The sequence below is a fragment of the Vitis vinifera genome, chromosome 1 (genome assembly GCF_030704535.1).
Source record: "Vitis vinifera cultivar Pinot Noir 40024 chromosome 1, ASM3070453v1".
NCBI lineage: Eukaryota > Viridiplantae > Streptophyta > Magnoliopsida > Vitales > Vitaceae > Vitis > Vitis vinifera.
In genome coordinates this window covers 15,186,798-15,213,759 of record NC_081805.1, presented here as the reverse complement: position 1 = coordinate 15,213,759, position 26,962 = coordinate 15,186,798, and the positions used below count along the sequence as shown (strand labels likewise).

The 26,962-nt window shown below is 34.1% G+C and overlaps 1 protein-coding gene across 2 annotated transcripts; it reads right to left on the bottom strand.

Moving 5' to 3' along the window:
- Positions 1-6,452: 6,452 nt before the first annotated feature.
- On the bottom strand, positions 6,453-24,408 carry LOC100852933 (probable glutamate carboxypeptidase PLA3). Of its 2 annotated transcripts, XM_059740852.1 has the most exons (13): positions 24,044-24,408; positions 23,763-23,900; positions 17,718-17,960; positions 16,878-17,030; positions 16,689-16,757; positions 15,422-15,509; positions 13,179-13,262; positions 12,972-13,058; positions 11,953-12,199; positions 11,810-11,867; positions 9,641-11,689; positions 9,364-9,558; positions 6,453-8,443 (listed from the first exon to the last, which is right to left on the bottom strand). In XM_059740852.1, exons 1-9 carry the CDS (start codon positions 24,092-24,094, stop codon positions 12,162-12,164), a joined length of 951 nt encoding a protein of 316 aa, XP_059596835.1. In that variant the 5' UTR covers positions 24,095-24,408; the 3' UTR covers positions 6,453-8,443; positions 9,364-9,558; positions 9,641-11,689; positions 11,810-11,867; positions 11,953-12,161. The 2 variants fall into 2 exon arrangements, with proteins under 2 accessions (XP_059596835.1, XP_019073939.2); XM_019218394.2 differs by lacking the exons at positions 6,453-8,443; positions 9,641-11,689 and having other exon boundaries at positions 9,335-9,558.
- Between the last annotated feature and the right edge of the window lie 2,554 nt (positions 24,409-26,962).

Sequence of the window (26,962 nt, the reverse complement as noted above, 5' to 3'; positions counted from 1 at the left end):
TGCATTAAAGAAACACAAAATATGAGGTTGCCCTAAATAAACTCAACGATGGAGGATGCCCTAAACAAACTAAAAAAAAAGGTGTTGCCATTAGGAAACTCATGGAAGGGGAATGCGCTAATAAGACTCAAGAATGGGGGTTGCCTTAAACATAATCAAATGAGGAGGATGCCATAAGTAACTCTAAGAATCGGGTTGCCCTAAACAAACTCTAGGAAGGGGGATGCACTAAAAAAATTCTCAAGGAATAGATATTCTATAAAGAAACTAAGGGATAGTGGGACGTCTTAATATGACTCAAGGAAGGGGGATGCCCTAAACAAAGATATGGAAGGAGAATGTTGTAAACAAACTCAAAGAAGGGGATGTGCTAACAAGACTCAATGAAGCATGCGCTAAAGAAACTCAAAGGGGGATTCTCTAAACAAAATTTGGGAAGGGGATGGCATTAACAAACTCAAGGAAGGGGGATGCTCTAAACAAACTCTTGGAAAGGGAATGCATTACAAAATCTCCATGAAAAAGAATGACCTAAGAAACTAAAGCAAGGGTGACGCCCTAATGTAACTCAAGGGAGTGGGATGGCCTAAGGAAATTCAAGGAACATGGATGCACAAAACAAACTAAAGGAAGGGGATACCCTAATAAAACTATAGGAAAGCGGATGCCTTAAACAAACTCTAAGAAGGGAAATGTCCTAGGCAAACTCAACAAAGGGAGATGTGCCAAAAAAAAAAAAACTCAAGAAAGGGGGAGGGAGGGGCTTAACAAACTCCAAGAGGCAAATGTGCTATGAATCTTAAGGAAGTGGGAGTGCACTAAATCAACTCTTGGAAGGGGGTGCCATAAACTCAAGCAAGGGGGATCCTTTACACAAACTCCAGGAAGGGGAACGAATTAAATAATCTTCATGAAAAGGGACTAAAAAACTCAAGGAAGGTGAAGCCCTAAAGTAACCCAAGGGAAAGGGGTGCCCCAAGAAACTCAAGGAACGGGGATGCCCTAAACAAACTAATGGAAGGGGGATTCCTTAATAACAGTTTAGGAAGAGAGATGCCCTAGTAACACTCAATGAAGGGGAATCCCTAAATAGAATCAAGGATGGGGAAATCCTTAAACAAACTAAAGTAAGGCGGATCCCATAAACAAAGTTAGGGAATGGGGATGCCACACACAAACTCAAGGAAGGGGAATACCTTTATAAGACTTGAGTATGGGAGATGCCCTAAACAAAGTCACTGAAGGAAGATGATGTCCTAAACAAACTGGAGAAAGGAAGATGTCCTAAATAAACTCCAAGAGGGTATACCATAAACCAACTCAAGGGGTAGGGAGACGTCATAAAAAACTAATGAAAGGGGGATGTGTTAATAACAGTGTTAATAACAGTGATGGAAAGCAGTTGTCATAGACAAACTCCAAGAAAAGGGATTCCCTAGACAAACTCAATGAAGGGAGATGTGCCAAAAATATATAGAAAATGGGAGGTGTTGAACAAACTACAGGAGGTGCATGCCCTATAAAACTTAAGAAAGTGGGGGTGCACTAAATCAACTATTGAAAGGGGGATGCCCTAAACAAACTTAAGGAAAGGGGATGCTCTACACAAAGTCCAAGAAAGGGAATGAACTAAACAATCTCCATGAAGAGGGTTGACCTAAGAAACTCAAGAAAGGGAGATGCCCTAATGTAACTCAAGAGAGGGTGATGCCCTAAAGAAACTCAAGGAATGGGGATGCCCTAAACAAACTAAAGGAAGGGGAATACCCTAAACAAAATCATGGAATGACAATACTTTAAACAAACTAAAGGAAAGGAAGGTGTCCAAAAGAAAATCAAGGAAGGGATTCCCCACAAGAACTAAAGGAAAGGATGCCTTAATGAAACTCTATGCCATAAACAAATTCAAGGACAGGGGATGTTGTTAAAAAACTCTAGGAATGTGGATGCCCTATAAAACTTAAGGAAGTGGGAGTGCGCTAAATAAACACTTAGTAAGGGGATGCCTTAAACAAATTCAACTAAGGTGAATGCTCTACACAAACTCTAGGAAGGGGAATGAACTAAACAAACTCCATGAAGAGGAATGACCTAAGAATGTGAAGGAAGGGTGACGCACTAAGGAAACTTAAGGAACCCCATGGCCTAGGCAAACTAAAGGAAGGGGGGTATCATGATAACACTCGGGGAAAATGAATGCCCCAAACAAATTCAAAGAAATGGAATGCCCTAAAAAAACTCAAGGGGGATGCTAAAAAAACAACTAAAGGAAAACGGGATGTCCTAAACAAAGTCAAGGAAGGGAGATTCCCTAATAATAATCAAGGAAATGGGATGACCTAAACAAACTAAGGGTAGGGGGATGCCTTAAAGAAACTCTAGGAAAGGGGATGTCATAAACAAAATTAGGAAATAAGGATGAATTTTTTTTTTTTTTTAAAAAAAAAACTCCACGAAGAGGGATGACCTAAGAAAATGAAGGAAGGGTGATTCCCTAATTTAACTTAAGGGAATATGATGACTTATGGAAACTCCAAGAAAGGAGATGCCTTAAACAAATTAAAGGAAGGTGGATGCCCTAATAAAGGGAAATGACCTAAATAAACTAAAGGAAAGGGTGATGCTAAACAAACTAAAGGAAAGGGGGATGTCCTAAACAAACAAAGGGGGATGCTCAAAAAAAAAAAAAACTCAAGGAAAAGGGGATGCCCTAAACAATGTTAAGGATGGGGGATACTCTAATCAAACTGAAAGAAAGAATGTGCCACAAACAAAGTCTAGGAAGGGGGTTACTATGGACTTGCATTTCTCACTTGCGTCCCCACTCAACGACGAGACTCATTTTTTATTTGTGAAAATTTGATATTTTATTAAAATTTGGAGTTCTCATGCCACTTATTTTTATTTATTTTTTATAGGGAAAATAATATAAGAAACTAAAAGCCTAAGAAAAATGACACCTTAAACTTTTGGAAAAACATGTCTTTGAAATAATAAATCCGAGTTTAGGTCCAAAGATCAAGTTACCTATCAGGAAGGTATCTTAAGGCAATGGTACTCTAAACCCTTGAAAAGGTCTCTACCGACTAAATTGAGGGAAGTACGACAATTAAGTGATTAATAGAGGGAATCAAGGAAGACTAATGGTGATTACTTAAATTCCAATAACATATTAAGCATGCTAAACAAATAATTCAAGTTAGACCATAAAGGAAGAGTAATACCTGCAATTTAAAGTATTACAAGATACTAAAGTTAGTTAAAACAACAAAATATATAACATGCATCTCATCAGGGAAAATCAAACAAACATCAAGGCACTTAGTGCCAATATCAAACATGGTATGGTTCACACAAAACATTTCATATGTAACTAAAAAGAAGTGAATGGTGGAGAGTGTACCTGAAGAGCATATCTTTAACGCAATGCATTTTCAATACAAATGGAGAAGCTAGGATAAAAGATGATGACAAGCAATTATGAGAGCATAATATCTGCATGGCATGAACTTACAAAGACATCAGCTATACAAGGTATATAACCAACTAAATAAATCAACTTTGGGAAAAGCTTTTTTGATGCAAATAACATTCTAGAATCAATTTCAAGAAGTGAGTAACATCACACAATTGTGGAAAAAAAAAATTTAATACACTCCAAAAATAATTAAAACAAATTTTAAAACTAAAAGGTCATTAGCTAAGTTGAAACTGGTAGCAATGATTAATTTTAAAATATCTTTTATGTAGGGTTCTATCAAATCTTCATTCAATATTCCATAACCCATACATCCTCAACCTCAAGTGAAAAGATTACCAAGGCCAAGGACATTCCCATTAATTTGGGGGCACAAGTTCAAACTTATGCGAATAAAAACAAAGTTTTTGGAAAACCAAAAAGAGAATGCAACTTGTATGAAATGAGTTGCATGTTTTTAAAAGAAAGTGAGATCTTTGCCCTGAACCTAAAACGAATTTTCTTTTAAAGTCCTTAAATGATTCAAATCCTTTTGAAAATAATTTAAATTATTTTTTTAAAAAATGATTTTAGGAGGAGCAAAAAAGGAACTAAGAAAATTAAGAAATTCCGAACAAAAGACCTAAAAGTTGGGATTTTTTATTCATAACTTAAAACAATTTGAAAAGAAAGGAAAAATCAACTTAGACCTTCTTTTTTGCTACCTTTTCATTCATGATGGAGAAAAGATCTTTTTTTGTAAAAGAAATTTTGACTCAAAAATCAATTAAGTTTTTTCTAAAGAATAACAAGCTCTCAAAGGTAATTTAATCAAACATCATGAATTTTTAACTAAGGTAGCATTCAAAGAACTTTAGAAAATAACTTAAGATGAATTTTTAACTAAACTAGCATTCAAGGAACTTTAAAAAAGAATCTAACATCAATTTTTAACGAAACTAGCATACAAAGAACTTTAAAAAACTAATACAGAAATTCAAATTCCATTATTATCTTTCAAATTTATCTAGAAATTTAAACTCCAAAACTAACAAGTTCATCACCATCATGAAAGGGAGATAGAGATTACTTGTCTTAAGGGCCAGAACAAGAGAAATGCCAATCTCACATAAGTACCAAATAGGTTGTTAAAAACAACAATGATTAAACCAATTGCTCTAACAACAAAAGCATAAATTGATTTACATATTAAGGCAGAGAAGAAGAAAAACACACTTCTTGTCATTGTCGTAGCTCTGAACTTATTAAACCCCACATTCCACATTATATTATTTCTTAAGAAAACCACAAAAATAATAAGAAATAAACAACTTTTGTAGTGGATTACAAAAATAGAGTTGGCTCTACCACTGTGATTTAGTGCTTCTTTTTCCTGTTCTTTTGTTAATAGTTGATTTAAATATTAATTAAAGCATGCAATTTACATAAAGGAAATCCTAATTGGACCCTTGTTAGCCTTTTTCTCTTCCTTATAGAGTATGACACCAAGCTATAGTTGGAAATTGACCTAAATCGCCAATAACTAACATGGGTGAAGGTCAACAAACCAAAGCAAACTTAAAGCAAAATAAAGATGCAATCACAGTTTAAGACTTCCAACACCCTTATTGAACTCAACCACATAGTGTAACTCATTATTGTGTGAATCACGACAACTATCAACAAAAAAATATAAACACATCATTTCTTTCTTGTTGCACAGGGTATACAACAATGATTGCGTGGGGATGAAAAATTGTTGAAAATGACACAAATCTACCATCAAAGACAAGGCAATTCTACAACACAAACTGCTTAAAATATAATGGCATAAGCGAAGAGTTTTTTACCATATCAATGATTCAATAAGATGACTTTCAATGTTTCTTAACCACAAACTGCCACATACATGATTTTCATAACTCAAACTTAGGTACAAAGTCAAGTACAAGAAAACATGAAATCCATAGTCATGCCCACAAAGCAGTAAAAATGTATAGACATCACTATATAACAATGAAATCAAGCCAATCTATGCGAAAAAAAAAAGAAAAAATAAATAAATAAAAGAAAATTCCAAACAATCCAAATACATTATCTAGTAAGATAAGAATGCAATTGAGCGAAGTAACGTAAAAGAGGAAAAATAAGACAAAAAAGAACATTATGAAAAGAGGACGACTCCTAGAACATTTGACCCACAACCCTATCATTGGTCTAGTTGGGATTGACGGGGCTTGAACCCGCAGCTTCCGCCTTGCAAAGGCATTGCATTGACCAATTGAACTACAATCCCACATAAATAAGGTCACAACTGTCAATATAGGCAACCAAACAAGTTGTACAAATAACACTTAACTCAATTTTTATAATAACAAATACTTAAGTTTAATTTCATTATATTGAATGACATACAATTCTTTTATAGTACTTATAAATCAAGTATCTTCAAATCAAACAAAATATGTTCATCGGGAAAAAATGATTCATATTAAGGCAGAAAAGTAAAAAAAGAAATATCAGTTACTATTAGATGTCAACCCCACATCCCACATCATATTATTTCATGTAGAAACCAAAAGAATGATTAGCCCAAAACCATAATGAATCCAAAATCATGAAAACATGACTTGACATGGAACAAATAGTCTCTATTCAAAAAACCTAAGAATATAAGTAAATCTCAAGGCTATACCCCACACTATAATGACAACAATTACAAATTGAAAGGATTTGCACTATTACAAATTTAAGCAATTTCCATAGTGCATCCAGCTTATACTACTTAAGAAATAACATAAACCAAAAGAATTATTAGCCCAAAACCATAATGAATTCAAAATCATGAAAATGTTATCATGACTTGGCATGAAACAAATAGTCCCTATTCAAAACCTACAAATATAAGTAAATCTCAAGGCTATGGCCCACACCATAACGACAACAATTACAAATTGAAGGGATTTGCACTATTATAAATCGAAGCGATATCCATAGTGCATCCAGCTTATACTACTTAATAAGAAATTACAGAAACCAAAAGAATTATCATTCAAACCCATAATGAATTCAAAATCATCAAAATGCTTCCATGACTTGGCATGGAACAAATAGTCCCTATGCATATATAGTGTTAGGAGCCTCTTCCCCAAATTGATATAGGATATCACAACATCTCTCTAGCTTGGTTTTCCATTTTAGTTAATGAAACTAAAAATGTTGGTGGTAGCCATTGTCTAGCATCTACAACCGAAGACAAGTCTCGATAGTAGCCAAAAACCACGTCACAAAGTACATACAAGTTGGTTTGAAACTTTTTCATTAAACAAAGTGACATCGCCTTGAAAATATTACAAGACAAACGAAGAAATAAAGTTATTTGAGAAATCAAAATGAAAAGCACCTTCAGATATCCCACATGTTGTTGCAACAACAACTAGTACCAGAATGACTAGGTAGAATACAGTGACAATCTCCTTATTCTTTAAAAACGTGCTAATGCAGCAAGAAGTATACCCTTATGGGAGATCAAATCAAAGGAAGTGTATAAAATCAAATGGTAGAGATTTACAGTATCTTGCTTAAACAATGAATGCAGTTTTCGACTAGCTAGAAAGCAAATTGAGGATGATTTTTTTAACAAGAAGAATTACAGCAAAAACCTTTTGGATATAGCCAATGATATTGCATCTATGTGTGCCTGAATGTCCAAGACACCAATGCACAAAACAATATATGTACCTAAGCAGAATTTTTAAAAAAGATGAAATTCAAATTTGAAATATCACTATGGAAAAAATAATAATAATAATATTTTCACCTTTGTAAAGGACAATGAAAAATTACATCTAACCTAGAATTCTCAATAAAGTATGTTTCCAATACGAGTATATTAGGAAATAAAATCAGTTCAAACATACACAATGTTAAAAGAAATGCAAGGAGCCCTCACATTATATGTTATAATGAATAAGTGTAAAAACTTGACATGATAAAAAGATGCATATTAGAACATGATAGAATGAAAATAGAATTGAAATAATAGCATAAAGAACACCTGAGACTCCACCTAAACCTACTGGAAACCTATTTTCCAAAGATATCTGGAAGAAAATTACTTACAATATTCATTTAACATTAGAATACAATTTAATTTCTACAAAGCTCTGATTGGAAAAGTGTATAGCGGCCAATCAAGTTCTTCTCAATAGAAGCACCGAAAATAGCTTCCTTCGGACACATGACTCCATATACATCAATTGGTTGAAGGTCACTCAAATTCTTCTACTGCTCTAAGGCTACTTGAAAAAAAGCTATATGAAGTTGTGGCCCAAAAGAGTTATGCTACAACATAATGAAAAATAAATTCAATGCAGATTTTCTTACCATTGCATTCTTATCCTCCAACCTCCCTGCTGCAACTACAACAACCTCATTTTGCATGCAAATTAAAACAGAATGTTGTCAAAATAGTTCCTCAAAACTTGAAGAACCTTACTTCTAGTATAATAAGCTGAAACATCTCGACATCGCTCTAGCAATATTTCCAAAATGGCTTGCTTGGTTTGAAGCTGAATAGATTTTGAACTCACTTTACCCTCAACATCTGTAAAGACCTACATAATCAACTTTCCCAATACACCAACAAGAGCATTCCTTATCTTCTAAGATTCTCCTAAGAAGTTTGTGATCAAGATACCAATGTTGGTTGAAATCAATTGTGGAAGCCAGTCAATGAACTACACAAGAAAGCACCCAATACATTCGACACTAATAGTATCCTTCACGTAGTCTTTTGGGTTGGTCCTTCGAATCAGCCATTGAGGTGTGGTAACAGTCATACTTCTGCATCAAGTGTAAATTGATGCACATGACTGCACCATGTAGTGGAATTTGGTGGCACATGTCCCAATTATATGACATAGAAAATCTTTTGTCCCTGAATTTTTAAATCGTACCGCATTCTCAAACTAAGAGAATACATTCCTACAAAATCCAATTAACAAATATAAACATGAAAAATCAAATTAAAAAATATCAAACTAGTTATACAATATGCTTTACAATGAAAGATAAGTAATTTTCAACTAGGTCTCATGACCCAAAGAGCATCAAAAAGGGTTGATCTCTAGTGAATTAGCTATTATGTTGAGTAGTTGAACCCTTTGTGGATCCCAATTCCACGAGTGTATAAGCTATTTCTTCCAACAACTCAATATTGCTTAAATCTATAATGAGAACACTTTACTAAATTAGAAGCAACGACCAACAAGACACACTCAAACATAGAAAGAAAGAGTACCTTGGAGTTGTTATTGACACCAATATTAGACACCCAAATGAGGACAATGTTGAGGGGGGAAAAAGAATAGATTTTTATTGAATTTTGTTGACTTCACCATCTAGATGTTTATAAACACAGAGATTTGAAAAATAATTCAATACCTTTGAAATTCAAGAAAAGATTTGCACATAAGATGGCCATAACTTCAACTATCATTGATGTTCAACGCTTCAGCTTATCATGCAGTAGAACATTTCAATAATTGTGTGCTTAGATGTCAATTGGAATTAAATTTTCTTACTAACTTTCAGAAGCATTGACAGATACAGATCTATCAACATCAATCCACAAATGTCTAAACCAACTCAACGACAATATGGATTATTTTGGTCCTGTTATATCTCTACATGCATGTGCCTCAAACATGTCAGGACCAACACCGTTCAACAATTCATGTTTCTAGGTGTTCCTTTCGCATATAAAAGTTGACAATCAGATATGCAAGCTTCAACTAGAGTTCTAATAAAAAGCTAAGAGAAGATAACTTGCTAAAAATTTTCAAGAAGACACAAGGAACAGATCAAGCAACTATAGAATCAAAGTGGGCATTTCTTGCACATACCTTCAACAATATCAGTTTTTGAAAATTCTTCTGCACTGCTCTTAGCTACCATAAAACATTCCAAACTACCAACTTTCTGTTGATGTATGGGCATTTCTTGCAGTAACCTCTTCTTCCATTTGTTCCATATGGAATTTGTCAAGCTTCTCAAACTCCTCAATGCGAGACTTGAGTTCCAGTTGCAAACTCCTTACTCTGGTTTTCGTTAAGTGTGAAAAAAATACACCAATTATTAAAAAAAATAAACTACAAATGAGGTAATGCAAGAACTTAATACCTTGCTAGGTTATTAATGAAGTATGTCTCCAATATGGGTAAATAAGAGACTAGTCCAAGCGTAAGCTATATTCAACAAAAATGCAAGGTGCCATGACATTATATCTTATAATGAAGTCATGCATTAAAACTTGACATGATAATAAGTTGTCATATTAGCACATGATAGATGAAAATAGAATTAAAACAATAGTATAAACAATACATGTGACTCCACCAAACCTGTTGCAAACCCTTTCAACCACAACTTCCATATTTCTCCATAGGAGTTGGATGAGTAGCATAAATAGTAGCAATAACATTATCAGCAACAGCATACCATTATGTTTCCTAGCAGCCAAAACTATCAATTAAGATTTCTATTTGGATACATGACACCATATGCGTCAATTGGTTAATAGCAGCATGGAACATAATGAATAAATATCTACTAAGTTTTGTTACAAGAACAGTTGAAAGGACGCATGATACCACTTTCAATGTAATTTTGCAACTAAGAGACATTTTCCTCAAGTCAACAACTAAGGTTTCAGTAGTTGGATGAATTGCATATATAAAATCAATAACATTATCAGTAACAGCATACCATAAGTTATCTAGCAGCCAAAAACTGGTGATTAAGCTTTTCAGAATGCCAAATATCAGGGTCTCCTTATTAGACAATAGTTTTTTCTTTCACTTTTTAGAAAACTTGTAAGAGTAATGTTTCCAATTCAAGCATGCAGTTCAAGCAACCTTGAAGTTCTTGAAAACAATATTAAACCCCAGAATGAGGACAATATCGAGAAGCAAAAAAGTATAGGTTTTAAAAGCAATCCAATGTGAGGCTACCCAATCAAGGATCAGTACACTATCAATAAATCGTAAGTAACTCGAGATGGAGAATCCACCTTTGGAAGAACGTTGAGATTGGGCCTAGGACTCTCCCTAAGATTTAATTTACAAGATAGTGTGAGACTAGAGAAACCTTTGATTAATGAACATACATGATCAAACACGTCTTACTCTTGGAGACAAAAAAGCTCTTTCCAAGAGAGATCAAATAATACATCTATTTGCATAAGAAGAAAAAAAGATTAAAATCTTTAAAAAAAAAAAAATGGTTAAAATATACAAAATAACTAATGTCAATATCTTTACTTAGAAAAATGACTAATGAGAATAAAATAGATATTTGAATCTAACTTGAAAAGTGAAAACTTAACTCAACTACACAGAGCAGTTGAATTTGTTGATGCACAAGAGAGAACGTTCACCAAGTATCAAATAAAAATTATTAAAAAATAATATAAAAAAACAATGGATTACTCAAATGTTCAATTGATAGTTAATTTTATTTTTTTATTTTTTTCTTTTCTTCCCATTTCTCATAGTTGAGAATATTTGAGGGTTTTATCAATTGTTGATGGGAAAAAACACCATTGATAAGAAAACTAAATATAAATCATGAACCAAAAGATTTACCCCACTTGTTTAGATGCCATGAATATTTAGGATAATAAAAGAAAACAAACTTTTCTTGATATATATGGTAACAAACACATTCTCCACGGCTTCATAAGTGGACTAGTCCTGAGAAAATACAGGACAACCTATGTTGGCTAAAATCAACTTTGCAAATCTATCAACGAGCTCCACAAGAAAGCAACGTCTGATATTTATAGCCCCAACTTTGTCCTTCACATAGTCTTTTCGGTTTATCCTTCCAACCTCTATGATAGGAGAACCAACCAAACTACCAACAACACATGATTGCACCGTATAGTGGTATTTGGTAGCACATATCCCCATTAAATCACAAAGAGCATCTTTTGTCTTTGAATCTTTTAATAGTATTGTGTTCTTAACCATAGTGTACAAGAGATGTAAATTAAACCTACAAAGATAAACATGCAAAATAAAATAAAAATAAATCCAACTAATTACCCAACTTGATTTACAACGAAAAATAAGTAATTTCCATCTGGTCTCATGGAGTTGAGTATCTAACCCCTCTGTTGTTTCCAATTCCAAGAGTGTATAGGTTGTTTCTTCCTACAACTAGTACTGCCTAAATCCATGACAAGAACACTTTCATAAATTAGTAGCAACTTCCCAATAAGACACACATGCACATACTTATCAAAAAATAAAATAAAATAAGACACATGCACATAAAATGGAAGAGTACCTTGGGATTAGTTCAAAACCGGCAAGAATTGATTGCAGTCCTTTAGATGTCACTGTTGCTGTAAGTTGCTTCTTATGAATTAGTTCAATTTTCTTGCAGCAAGAACAAGGGTGCAATGTTGGCATGTATGGCAGTAGCACTACCTGGGTCATGACTGATGGCAGGATGTTGCAAGTATGGTCTAAGAATTGCAAAATCTAGCAGCCTTGCACCCATCAAATGGACGTCCAGAGGCTATCTTCATTGTTCCTTGTCAAGTTGGCCATAGGGACTGCTAGATGCTTCTCCCTCAGCTTCTTCGGCTGCAGAGGTGAGTTCCTGAATGGATGCAGTTATAGGGTGCAGGGATACATTACCTTTCACCAAGTTGCGTAGGAGATTTGTGTAGTTCTGCCCCAAGAAAAAAGATTATTACAAGACTAGTATATGCATATAACAGCACAAATATACAAATGCATATCAGCACTTACACAACTTTTTAAATAGCATTAGTGCAACATCTTGGACCACACCATGTCACATTTTTACAAAAAAAATTGATTATCTTTTTCTTTCTTCTGAGAAAATATCCAGGGACCAACCAAGGAAACTTATACTAAACCAAAAGTAGCCCCGGTGTTTAATTGTAATGAAAAATAACTTCTTGCAGGCAGTAACACATGAAATCAAATTACCTATGCATAAAAGAAAAAAATAAAATAAAATGAACAATCAATTATTTCTAGTCTATTTGAAATTTTCAATTTCTAAAACATGGTAACATCCTTTTGCATCCCTAAGAAAAAAAAAAAAAAGAAATAATGCTGTGTAAAACAGATGTACTCAAGTTCTTTCTTCCACCCTCCCTTTTTGTCCTTTATTTTTCATTTTTGTGCAGGTAGAGCAGGGGCTTTCTCACAGAATGAAGTGACTAACTCTGGCAAATCAAATGATTACCCAAGGTTGCAGACAAAATGACAGTGAGTAGCAGTTCCTAAAGGACTACCATTTCAAAAGATCAAAACTTCCCTATTTAGATATAAGGCTAGATCAAAATTTTTGAAAATAAGGTCACTTCACCTGGTTAAGTTGCAGTTACCAGAGTATAAAATCTCAATTCAAAAAATCTAGTTTAATGACTGAGAAAATAAGCAATGATAAATGAAAGATAACAGATGCCTACCCATAATTGTTCTGTGTAAGACATAGTTGAAAGGTAAAATAGGATCATCAGCCAGGTGAAGAGCTAGAAGTCCCCAAACTCCAGCTACTGAGGCAGTAAAAAACAGAAAACTATGTAAGCTTGAAGAAGTGACAATGAAGCAGTGATTTTCCTAGTTCATCGATAAATCTTTTTCAAGAATGCATACTAGAAGGAAAAGAAGCTAACCAGCCACGTGACGTTGAAACAATGGATCCCCATGGTTTGTCATCCAGTTATAGGAGTCAAAAGCAGTGTGATAGACTGGAAAATCTGAAGGACAAAAGAAAAAGAAAGTTGAAGTTCTATTTTACCAAATTGATTAGCATGAAATCTTAATTGTGATGTAAATTTTACTACTAACATTATTGACAATGCTTGGAGCATCATAATAAAAGCTTTCGATAATCCTTTTAGTGGAAATAATTTGCCTAAAAATGAAAAAAAAAATTATTTTTTTTCTTTATACTCCGTCTTATGCCTTGAAACTAGAATCTTTCCAGGAGTAATTTCTGGTGCATTTAGAAAAGGGGAAAAACGAACAAGCAAAAAACCATCCTTTAAAATGGAAATACCAAAGAAAACAGAAATACCATCAGAGATGATGAGAAAATTAAGAAATTCAAAATACCATTTCATAAAGCCCTAAAAAAGATCATCCTACGCATGCAAGAAAATGTTCTCGAGTGCAATAATATAAAGGAACAAAACTAAATCATTCCACATCCAAGTAAACCCAGTGGAATGATTTTGGTTGCACTGGATTTGCAAACACACCACAGCTGAATGAAAAGGTTTTTAATATGTGGAGTCAGTGCCAAATTGACCAAGATAATTGTAAGGAAATAAAGAAAAGTACACCTTTTAAAAAAGCTCAACTGACCTCATTTTTAAGTGTTATAGAAAAGACAAAAAAAAGGTGGAAGAAAACTGCAAAAGCACAAGCGACATGCTCTCTCTTTGCAAATCAGCATACCAATTAGAAAAGAACCTATTTGCCTACATATATTGGAATACTTATTTTGAAACTCTTCAAAATAGTTTTCTGCCATTTAGAATATAAAACAATTTTTTCACTTAAAAAACACATTTAGAATTTTTATTTTTTTTAAATAAACAGGTTATTTTTACAACTAATTCAAGGAGTTTTTGTAGAGTATTATAAGAAAACATTGAAATTATAGAGAATACTTTAGGAACTTTACAGCATACATAAATGCATTTTACCTTCATGGAGAATAAACAGAAAAACTTGTCTTCGATTTTTGAGTTCCCATAAAGAATTTTTTACTTGAAAATAATTGGTAATTATTTTTAAAAATTGTTCTACAAAACTGTTTTTTGATAACCATATTTTAAAACGTTGCCAAACAAACCCTTAAACTCCAGCAATTAATTGAAAAAGTACAAATAGCTGAGATAGTCTAATCACATATTGATTTCGCAAAGCAATGGCAAAAATACACCAAATTATGCATATCTATTCACTCACTTTATGAGAAACAAAAAATTCATTAGGAGATTGAAGACAATTCAGCTTGTATATTCAAATTAAAGGAAAAGGAATCTTTGCTTGCATTCCGGATTATGAAATTGCAGAATTTGATTGCAAAAAAACATCCCAGGTTTTCTTTAAAACTGACACATTCGCTTATAGAAGAGACCAAGCAAAAGCAATGACTGGGGCACTCTTATTCAACACTAGGGATGGCAATAGGGCAGGTTCAGGATGGGTCACCCCCATGCCAACCCTGCCTTGTTTAATTTTTTCTTCATTTCTTAAAACTTTTTTATTTTTAAAATTTTAAATTATATTAAAAATAAATATAATTTAAATATAAATATATAGTATATTTTTTACAATTTATTTTTATGAAAAATATTTTTTTTATTTTATATATTTAAAGAAAAGGTAAAATGAAAAAAAGAATCAAAATATTTTTTATTTAATATTATATATAATCAAGGCAAGACATACCAAAACCCACCATGGATTTAAAAAAAAAAAATCCCCAACTCGTCCTATTAGGGGTGGGATGGGGCAAACACTCGAAAAAACCCGCCCCATGTCATCTCTATTCAACACAAACATGTATATTCTTTGAGAACTTTGATATCCATGATGGAAGCCTAACGCAATCTCTCTGTCCCACAACGGAGAAGGATGGGAATGATGAATTACAAACAAAACTAACATTTGCTAACTTATAAAAATAACTACACTTTGTTCCACTTTTATGTCCTTTCATCGATTAAAAAAAAAAAAATCAAGGACAAAGCTAATGTACCCCTTAAAGTGGAGATGCTTAGTTTCCTTTATGCATGCATGTCTGAGCACACAAGTTCCCTTCACAAGAACACATTTTCTCAATACTCATAGCTTTCCTAATTTCCATCTGTAATTTGGAAATGTTAGGGTATAAGTGATGTACCTCTTCCATAGTATAAATCAACAGAAGGAACCCCTGCATGTTGCAAAAGTGGAGCAAAATCATAATCCACTCCACTTAGCCTTTGAATCTGCAATCCCGCCAAGACAATCCCAATAATTACTTCATACAATCCATATAGAAACAACAAAGATAAATTTTGACATATCCAAAGCCATAATTTATAAAGCAAGAAAAGTGGTATACTTGTCTCTCCTTCTTGCTTTTTGATGAAAAACAGAAGTAAAAAGCATGTTTACAAGTCTTCTGTGCAGACAGACTAATTTATTTAAGCAAAGTATTGATGAAACAGAACTGGTGGTTATAGCAGACAACCAAGGTGGTGGTAGCAGTACTGCTGTGGTGTGATGCTCATGGAAGTAGTGTGTTGATGTGATCATAGGTTATGGGAAAAGTAAATTTTGTTCTCTCCAAAACATTTTATTCTTTAACTACAACTGAAGCTTTTTAGTTGTATTTTTGCAATTGAAAAAGTACTTCCAAAAATGGTGTAACTTGGAAGGGGGTGGTACTGAGGGGCAAAAGGAGATAATTAAGTGATAAACATCTATAGTGGAGGTGGTGGTAACAACAATACTGCTGTGGTCGTGGTGGTCATGGTATAAGCATGAATAAGTTGGTGTGATGATTGGTGGTATAATATGACGAAATACGCAAATTTTGTTCTCTCCAAGATGAAACCTTTTCTCTAACCTAAAACCCAACTTCTACAGCACATTTACCCAAGTAACAAAGAACTTGAATTAATTATCGTCCTGAAATTTCACAACTGAGTCCTCTTTTCATAATTTCAGAACTTTTTAAGCATACCCCATTCTACCAAAATTTCAAATTAACCCTATAAGAATTTATCCAATTTGACAAGCCTTAAAATCCATGCAATACCCTAAACATTATCGTCCAACTAAACAAGTGATTAAGACAACTTTATTCTGAGTTTAAGGAGCTATCCTACTTCAAAGGGAGCATCAGCAAGAGAATAATAGAATTTTGAAACAAATTTCCTTAGAATCCTAGACAGTCATTTGTACATTCAACAAATAAATTTATTTGAATTGCCACCTACAAAGGAGGAGGACAATCATTTCACATGTGAAGATCAACCTCCACAAACCAAAAAAAGGTCTGTAATGTTTCATAACTTCATTTACTTGGAACCTTGTGTTTTTCAAAGATGGTAAAAGCATGAGGACAACCATAATGCAACCATTCCAATGATTTGAAAAGCTAAAGATTAGGGTTAACTTACATTGATGACTTTATTTGTAATCATCCAGTTATCATATATGGTCATGCTCTCTGAGTCAGGATCCTGGACCTGGAATTCAGTTTAAATCACAATTTAGACAGTTTGAAATACCAGGTGTTGTCATCAATTCAGATCCAAATAGATTGAACATTAACAATCTTGTGAACTTATTTTGCCATCTTTTTCTACCTTCTTTGCAACCTCAATGAGAAGATTATCTAGCTGAGGCGTTGCACCAGCAAAGAAGCCTGGTCCTTGAACTGCACAGTCTACATTAAGGTATGCTACAACTTTAGAACCCAGATTCAAAAGGTTTTGTTCGACCCACTCAGTAGATCCTATCTGAGGCCACACAACACAAGTAAATTACTTTTGAGTGTTAAATACACACAACCATTCAAATAGAACAAGCCTAGCTAATTGGATTACTTTTAGAACAAATAAATGAGCAAGTGCATATAGCAATTCAGGCAGCGACAGTAAAAACTGGTGATGGTGATATATACAACTTCAAGCAAGGAAAAAGGTTTATATCACAGATGGTAGCCTCTTGAGTTCATACACATTTGAAAAAATCCACTATTGATTCATCTACAATGGTTGCAAATTGCCAGCTGATAATCAGTCTGAGGTTTCACATCAGGGATGAGCACATAATTCGCTAAAACCACATAAACTAACGACTTAAGCTCTCATTTTTTTTTTTCGTCACTGATATCATGGAAGTAGGAATATCTCTCCTAGTGATGTGCACCACTATGACTCAACCGGATGGCAATTCCAACAATAGAAGAGTGGCAGAGCCTACATGTCATGGCTATTCTTTGCCCATTAACATCCTAAACCAAATATAGGCATTAAGAGTGATCAAATGCCTTTCTTTGACACACTTTCAGGGTGCAGTATCTAGGACACAGTTGTATTTGTTCTCTATAGAGTCCAAAATACATAGAAATAACAAAATGATCTAGAGATTGACAACCTGGTCCATTTTATATTAATGACCAACAAAGATGAAATATTAGCTACCATCCCAAACTCGTCTGCATCCCAACTGCATAGAACAATTGTCCTCTGAGGTTGCCACCCCTGACGCATCATAAGAGCATATCTACGAGCAATGTCAAGTAGCACTGCAGTTCCACTATTGGGGTCAACAGCTCCATATGTCCATGCATCTCTGTGGTTGCCAAGCAGGACATAGCGATCAGGCTCTTCAGATCCCCTTATGATAGCAAAAACATTATGAATGGTAGCTATCTTTTTCTCCACCTAAAAAAGAGGGAAAAAATAAAATAAATGGAGAAACATTTCAATAAGCTTTCCACAAGTGGGCTTTAGTAGAAGTCTTCCACTCATTTTTCCTTTTTAACCCTCTCATGTTTAACAACTAGCTAACAAGATAATATGTAAAAGAGAATAAAAATAATTGGAGAATTAATTCAGGTGACTTCACAAGGTACTATTTTGTGGCAGATAATTGACAGAATTGAGTAATAGAAACAAAGACAAACAAAAAGACACTCATAAGAAAGCTTCCAAGGTCTCATTCCCTGTAAAGGGCCGTAACCCAAACCCCCCCCCCCCCCCCCCCCCCATGAAAATAATTAGGACTTGTAACATAGCCTTGATATCGATTGAACTGGATGCATACACTTTGCAAAGTCCCCATACTCTTAGGTTACATTTTTTTGAAGGAAAAAGTAACATGAACAGAGTTCAGCAATCCTACAAGAGGAAGCATGTGCCATAATCATAAGAGCCTCTGTAAGCTATTATCATGGTAATAATGCATAACAGAAGCTTAAAGAGGCAGTTATTGACAACCCATATTCCAAAAAGAATGAATTAATAACCAACATACTACATTTTTTTCATAGGCAAGTAAGAATAAATACATATATAAAAAACACCAATAAACAGGGGGCGACCACAATACACTAGAAGTATACATGAAAGGAAACAAAAAGAAGCAAGCTACAACCACCGCCCCAATCTAGTACTTAGATATCAACAAGTTAATAATAAAATCTATCGAGGATGGTGGATTAGTTTGACCATCAACTATAAGATACCCTCAAGACCACATATATAGATCAGATATAAGGTAGTCTTTAAGATATTGGTTAATGCATTGCTTTCCTTCCGGATTGTCTAGAAAAGGTATAGAGGAGTTGTTCTCCATGTTGTTCTCGTCTTCTTGCCCACAAGTCAAATTCCAACACATTAACATGCCCTTCACCAAATGTGGGAGAACCCATGAAATACTAAACAAAGAGAATAGGAAGTGTCATAGCCCTCTAACTTTCCCACAATGGATAAGGACACTAATTCTTCTACATCATTAGACATACAACAATAACCCGCTAAAAGCCATCCTTTTATTTTAAGTCCGTCCTCAATAAGAATCCTTCCCCAAACCACTTCCTACCCAACAAAAAAAAACAAAAAAAAAAATATACAAAATCCACATTGATAGGAGCTCAAGAGCCGACACTATCTTTGAGGGGAATGACACTAGACCCTCCAATTCCAAGGTAGAGTAGAAAGATTTCACCAAGAATGGCTAGCCTTCCAAACCATCTAAAGCTTCCAAAGAAACTCCTCAACATTATCTATCCCCCAAACTTGAAAATGTCTTGAGAAGCACATGCTCTATAGGACCATCTCGTCTTCTATCTCCCAAACATCATCCACCCAAGCCTCCTTGGAAGTTGCAAAGGAGAATAGAAATGGAAAAGAGTCCTTTAAGGGAACATTACCACATCATACATCATGCCAAAACTTTATTCTTCTCCCATTGCCCACCTCAAATCTTGTTTTAGTTTTAATAATTTCTCACCCTTTCTTATTGACTTCCACAAGCTAACACCATAGCCTTCTCTCGCTACCCAAGAGCACCATTCACTTGGCTCTTCTCCAAAATTTCCTACTATAACCTTTCTCCAAAGCATATCTCTCTTCAAAGCGAATCTTTAACACCATTTCCAATGAAGACTTATTGAGAATGGACAACTTCTTAATGCCTAGACCCCTTTTCTTTTTTGCAAATTGTCAACCGTTTCACTAGATGGGACTTTTTCTTGACAGCCCCTCCTCCTAGTAGGAAATCCCATTGAATTTTTTTAGTCTCACAACTACTAACTATGTACTGCATAACAGCCCTAGCTCATAATTGAGATCTAATCAATAAAAAATTAGAATCAACATTAAATAATAACATAAAATAGGAGAAGAAAAAAAGAAAGTCAAAACTCCTCACGGCATATGATTAAACTGTTTTATAGACTTAAAGATGTAAACCAAAATTAGGTAGTTGCTGATTGATTGCCTAAGATAGGAGCTTCATAGCTAGAGAAATTTGCCAAAGAGTTCCCATCCCACTCAGTTTTAACAGTTCTTCTGTTTGGCTTTGAACCTTCCTCAAAACTAGTGAAACTATTTTTTCTTAACAAGATACAAATAAAAGCATATAACAAAGGATCTCCCACTTTCCAGTTTTCTCCATCTTTCTCCTTTTAACAGCCATCCGAAGATGATCCAAAGTGGAGCATTTATCCTCAAGTTAACTTCCTCTCAATTGTTTCTCCATCCATCTTCTTTGCACAAACTGATGCAACTGCAAGATTGTAACTGCATCTCTCTTCATCTCAAGCCATGGGTTTCCAAAAAATAAAATAACAATACTCCATTGAAACAATGGTACCCAAAACCTCATTTTAGTGTATTTTCAGATCCAACAAGAAATGGAAAATTTATTTTATAGCAAAGATGCAATAAAAAATGGCTAACAAAAAGGGGTGCACCTCATGTACACAAGAGGTACTCAAGATGCACCATCAAAGGAGCAAACGAAAGAAATAAATAAATAACAGAGAAAACAGCAGCACAAAACCACCTAGCCCCGATTTAAGCTGTCAATGGAATCCAGTAATGTGTAGTTCAGAACCAATAAGAACTAAGAATTTCATCATCACTAGGTCTGTTAACTGCCACCATCTAGTACAGTTTTTCCAGCTTCATGACTGATTCTTCCAAATTCAAATTTCATGCACATTATCATCAAACAACGTGCTAACAAGCTTCCCAACCATTGTACATGATATTCTAAATTCAACTACCATGAAACTGTACCAGTTAAAACACACTTCTTGAATCCCCAAATATTCCAACCTTCAGATCTAACACCAAAATGATATAGCATGTAACTAATCTATCTCAATCATTAGAGCTGCCATCTATAACAAGCGATTAAGATCAGCCTTAAACAATAGATAGACGGATCTACCATTCAATACCACAAAATAGGTGAAAAGAAGAGATGAACTCTTAAAATTTCAAAAAACCAAGCCTTCCCATTATATTGTGAACATCTATGACTAAACCTGCTAAAACATAACAATTCTAAAGATGCTAAACTTATAATAATGGGAAGAAATAAAAATCAAACCCCATACTTACTAAACTAATTAGAACCAAACAAGCTTCTTTAACACTTATCTCTTTTGCTAAGAGGAATGACTGGGTATAGTGCAGTATTTATCCCAAAAAATTGTTGATTTAAGGCAAGAAGGTTTTTTTACCAAATTCAATCCACCTTCGAGATTCACCTTGTAAATCAAAGATTTAATGTACTTCTCCAAAGAACCAATCCATATTGAGCAAGAGAAGAAAGGAGAGTCCAAAATAACAATAAGATAAATGAATGATATGGAAATAATGCATCCCTCATCAAATAACTATAGAATGAACATATTTAGTATCATGCTTCTTATTACCAGGGAGCAACTTTCAAATCTACAAGCATGATTCACAACAAGCCGGGAATTATGTATTGTAAAGTATTAAAAACTAATGTTGTTCATCGATTTACAATATTACTTTGTCATAAGGTTATTTTGAATTTCTTGTACAAAAATACGGTTTAAGCATCAAAATCCGAGTTCAAACTAATAACCACCAGAGTTCAAAGTTAGCATAAAAAGAATATGTAAAAAGATGAGTACATTTTGGAGTTTATGAGTTTCTTGAGGATTTTTTAGATTCAATCACCTAACTTTTTATCACATAACACACTACAGATACATAATACTTGAATGACTAAGTCACTTTGTATGGTCAAGCTCTTTAAGCCACTAACAGTTAAGCTCACTTGATTGCCAAGATGTCATGAGAACAGAAAAGAGAAACTGTGAATCCTACAACAATCAGTCCAAACCCAATCTATCATATAATTTCAAGTTTCAATTCTTACCCTATGCCCTCTGCAATCAGCACAAGAAATTGAAGATAAAAATGTGGAAAAATGCAAGGATATAAAATTCTTATTATTAAGTTTTAGACCTAAGGTGGTTTAATTGGCAGGCCCTCCCACTCAGGAACAGAAAGTTCCCCGTGGGTGGTATGAACTCCATGAAGTTTTTTTTTTTTTTTTTGATAAGTAAATGCAATTGTGTTAAGAAGGCCAAAAAAATACACCTAAAAGTATACACGATGTATACTTTTAAAAAAACCTATCCCAACCAATCAATGAAATCAAGTAAAGACCATGAGTTAGAGCCAACATTAATTGGTAAAGACAACTTCTCACAGCTTATATATTAATTTCCTTTAAAACCTAATAAGTAATTCCATATTGCCATGTCAACATAACAAAAGATAACATCAGAAGAGGATTAGGACACACAATTTGTGGGATCCCATACAAAAAATTAAATGTTTCAAATTTGATTGAACTTTGATGAATTTAGTTCTTTGCTTTCAATCATCTTGAGAATCACACGTGAGAATATTCTTCTTTTTTCTTTATAGTATTAAAAAGAAACACATGCAAACCAAAGAAAAATTAAACAAAGCATACTCACACTCCTAAGAGAGACATGGTAAGATGAGACTTGTTAATTGGATAAAAAAATACAATATGTAGATTTTGTCTACACACCCGAAATCCCATTCTGCAGCAACAAATGGACCAATACGGAGAATCAAATACATCCCAGCCTGCTGAACAATCTTCACAAACTTGAGAAGATCGTACCATCCCCCAAAGTAATACTAAAAGTTTTCAAATTACAAGGGAAAATAATACAAATCAATTTAATCATCAACTATTGAAACAGAGGAACATCAAGCTTAAGCATCACTAAATACATTTACTCTCACTCATAGTGCCTGGAGAAAGTTCATGGCCATTCCAGAACACATATATTTCAATCACATCGATCCCTCCTTCCTTAGCTGTTTTAACCAATCCCGGCCACATCTATCCCATTTAATATGTATAAAAGAGAAAACAACAATTATGAACAAAAACCGCAAATGTTATTTACAAATGACAATCTCAGAGAGAACAATCAAACAATGATTCGGCCGTGTGGGAATCAAGTCATAAATACTTTTCTTGCTTTAAAAAGAAAATAATCCTAAAATTTTCCTCCAAAATACCAAACCCAACGGTACATTTCTCATCCAAAATGGGCACAACAGAAATTAAAACAAAAAATAATAAATAAAAAGAAACAGGAATGATTGGTTGCTGAGAAAACACAAAATGCAATATTCACCTTAAGACTTCCTCTAAAATGTAGGCAATACGATAATACTATATATGCATTTTAGAAAAATCAAATCAGCAAACACTTACTTACAACTGGTAGCTCTACAAAATTAACAGGAAACAAACAATTAGGCACTGTTATGACAACCATTTTGAAAATAATTTTCTCATATTGGGAAGCAAATATTGTTTTTCCAAAATGTATCACATAAATTAAGAGACAAACAAATGCCACCAGGTTTGGTTACCGAGAAAATGGATGAATTCCCATTGAAATATCCAAAATGAGCATTATTAAAAATCAAAGAAACAAAAAGAGCATTGTTATAAAATCAAAGAAACAGAGAAAAACAAACCATTAGGCATTGCTACCATTGCTGTCATTCCAAAATACGTCTGGCTAGGAAGCAAACATTACTATTCAGAAATGGGCATTCTTGAAATAAAGACACATGCATGATCATCAGAACAACTATAAACGAAGCAGAAAAAATAAAAGAACACGTCAAGAATCTCACATAGAGCGCCTCGGTGAGCTCGGACCCCCCGAATCCCCTGCGGCCGGGCCTTGCGTCGATGGCCGGAACGAACGCGAGGGTTAGGTTTAGAGTTAGGGTTTCTCCTGACGGGCAGAGGGCCGCGGTTGGGTGGGATCCCTAGATCGGGAGGGTCGTCAGCCGGAGGAAACATCTCTTATCACAGCTTTTTCTTGGAAATGACGTGAGATTTTCTCGGTAAAATGCGAGAAACTGATACGAAACAAAGCAGTGAAAATAAAAGAACACGTCAAGAATCTCACATAGAGCGCCTCGGTGAGCTCGGGCCCCACGAATCCCCTGCGGCCGGTCATTGCGTTGATGGCCGGAACCAACGCGAGGGTTTTGGTTTAGAGTTAGGGTTTCTCCTGACGGGCACAGGGCCGCGGTTGATGAGGAAACATCTCTTACAGGTTGGAAACGATACGGTGGTAGGGCTTTTTCTTGGAAATGACGTGAGATTTTCTCGGTAAAATGCGAGAAACTGGTACGAAAGCATGGAGTGAGGCTGTCTCTCAAATCTCTTTTATAGGTCATTCGTTTTCCAGTTTTCTTGAGCGTTTCTTGGACGTTGTGCTGAATAGAGCCTACTACCGATCGTCCCCACGAGTGCTAAGCTAACTTCACTTCCGACAATAAATTTACATTTTTACCCTGGACAATTACCATAAAGGCATAGCGAGAGGTCATAACGGCCAAAAAGTTCTAAATTTGCATTAAAATCAAACACATTTGCGAGCCAAAACTATCCAAGGTTGTAAAAAAATCATATATCATAAATAGGTGAGAAGACTATCATTTTAATACACAGGTGATCAAATACATTTATTTTATTTATTATTATTTATATTATGAATATAATGGATTTGAACCGGTAGAAATTCAAATCTATTGTTTAATAAGATTTTATAATTTTATTTTTATTAAAAAAAATCTAAAACATTATCCAAGGGATTTCTATCTTTGTCCAATGTATTTATGTGTTTTTTGGAAACTTTTCTATCTTTTTGTACTATTTTATGAAATTCATATAAATAGAAGTTATGTAAAAAATATTTTATAACATCAAGTTATGCAAATAATTCATTTTATTATAATAAAAAAAATTATAGCTAATAACTATGACAAAATTGTTCTCTTTCATTTCTATTATTAGTTAGTACTATGAAATTTTAGTATAATTTTTATTTTTTTGATTTTTTTTATATAAACGAAATTGACGTAGTAGTATTTTCTTAACCACCAATACATTGACTATGCATAGGACCATAACCCCTTACTCAACTCAACATGCACTCGTGCTACACAAACAAACACATCTACTGAATGATATAAAGCATCCACCCATAAGAAGAATAATTAACTCCCACGTGCAAGTGCGGACATACATAGCAAACTACAACGGCAAGCAAGCAAATACGTGGTTTAACAAATCACAGTGAATATTACCATGAAGCAACAAAATTATACTCAACACAAGCTTTTGGAACATGCTAAATGACAAAAAGGTCAAGCAATATAAAAGAAAAATGAATACAAATAGCAATTGACTGCAATTGATTAGCAATTGTTTAGTTAGGTGGAGTACATAATAGACACCATACAAGATAGTGGCAAATTTGGGAACCCTAAGTACACATTAAGTAAGCATTCCTCCCCAAGGTTTTTTATTGAGTGCAAGATGCAATTGTACTGCAAATTGTGGAAATTGGACTGTGGAGGGGTGAGGGGCAAAGAGCAGCACAAGCTGATCATTTTCAGCTCTATTCTCTTGAATCAACAGTATATGTTCGTAATGAGTATGTCTGGTGCACATACACAAGCAAAGCATGGTGATCCTCACATCCACATAATACACAATTTTTATTGGTTCAATGGCAATAAGGAAGGGAATAATTGGTCTCCCTCAAGTGTGCAGTTGTTTTCATGAGCAATTAAACAAGAGAGAAAGAAAGGGAAGTGTTGTTTGCCTTGTTAAGAAGTGACTTATGGCTAATATGGAGCAAAAGTGCAATAACAAATTCTAATGTCATGTAGTTCACACTAGGAAGCTTCTTCAATATATTTCTCATCACTTGTATGCTGGAACGAGCCCCTCTGATCTCATTATAGAGTTCAAAGGTGGTCAAAGGCTCAGAAAGGCTTGCAAGATAACATTTGGCTAAGGTTGCAGCATCAACTAGGTCTACACCCTCTGGAAATGATGTGTTTGAATCTGCAATTGCAAATAAGGTCAACAAACCAGCATGTAAATACATGGCTAATTGTGACTTGCTAATTATTACCCTTCTACACTTGCACTGGCAGGACGTAGAATTCATAATCATTGGAAATTTCTTCATGTAGCTACATGGTGATTTTCTCAACCCACTTCAATACACTGTTTACATTGCTTTCTTATCATTGTCATTAAGATAAGACCAGTTTTAAAAAAAAATGTAAGTTCTTAATGTTATTGATCCCAAATTAATATGCTTTAAAAAACCTTTGATAATAACTTTTTGATTTTATCATAGTTCATGTGTTCTTTAGAATTCTAATTATGAGTTCTTACTTGATATCATGTTAGTTTGTTTGATTTAAAAATAATTAATTCGTTGTTTGGGTAGTCTTTTGTTAAGTTTAATTTTCAGAGGTCATAGGAAAATAATGAAGATTGGCCACTACTCTCACCATATGAGTTTTCTTGGATGTCGAAAATTTTATTTTGTGATTTTGTTTTTTTTTGTTTTACTTGGTGTTTTGTTTCTTATATTTTGTTATTTTTAAATTAGTTTCTTTCATTTGAAAAGAAAATACTTTTCTCCAAAGATCCCTTTGAAAATCTATTTTAAAAATTCATCTAGAATCCTTAGGATCAAAATCTTATTTTTTTTTTTTAAATATGCAACTATATCTCATTTAGTTTGTGCCCTTTTATTTTCGATAAAAATTTGGTTTTGAGTAAAATGTGAATCCAAGCTTGAAGTCTCAAATAGATGGGAATCCATATGCTAGATTTATGTATATCAATCGGGGATTTGGTGGAACCCCTACATAAAATCATTTTTCAAAAGCCTTTTATCGTTAGCTTGTTCAATTTACTGTCTCTAAAAAGATATTTTGATTTGATCTATTTATGATGTTTCTAAAATTTTCCTAATGATTGTATGATAGTGTAGACATCTTGAACATGACTTTAG